Raw genomic sequence first — 208 nt, forward strand, 5'->3', positions numbered from 1 at the left:
CACAGAACTAACCTCTCCCTTCGTCTTCCGCAGGAGGGTTTTTTTGGGAGTGTCGCGGTCGCGCTTTCGAGCTTTTTCGGGAACGTACAACGTGCGGGCCTCCGAGCTGGCGCGACACAAGGCCCTCAAGACTCTCCGAGTCCAGGTCGCCTTCCTCGACGACTCCACGCAGGTCTTCGAGATAGAGGTGAGTGCGGGCGACGTCGTG

General features: G+C 60.6%; 1 protein-coding gene across 1 annotated transcript in view; it reads left to right on the plus strand.

Annotated features, from left to right (window-relative positions):
- Window positions 1-208, plus strand: part of LOC119593033 (tyrosine-protein phosphatase non-receptor type 4-like) — a gene marked incomplete at its 5' end in the record, with an annotated part of 330,438 nt that overhangs the window by 134,790 nt on the left and 195,440 nt on the right. Inside the window, 1 exon segment of the mRNA XM_037941929.1 lies at window positions 76-187. Coding sequence (XP_037797857.1) covers window positions 76-187 — 112 coding nt within the window.

The sequence above is a fragment of the Penaeus monodon genome, chromosome 31 (genome assembly GCF_015228065.2).
Source record: "Penaeus monodon isolate SGIC_2016 chromosome 31, NSTDA_Pmon_1, whole genome shotgun sequence".
In the NCBI taxonomy this organism is placed as follows: domain Eukaryota; kingdom Metazoa; phylum Arthropoda; class Malacostraca; order Decapoda; family Penaeidae; genus Penaeus; species Penaeus monodon.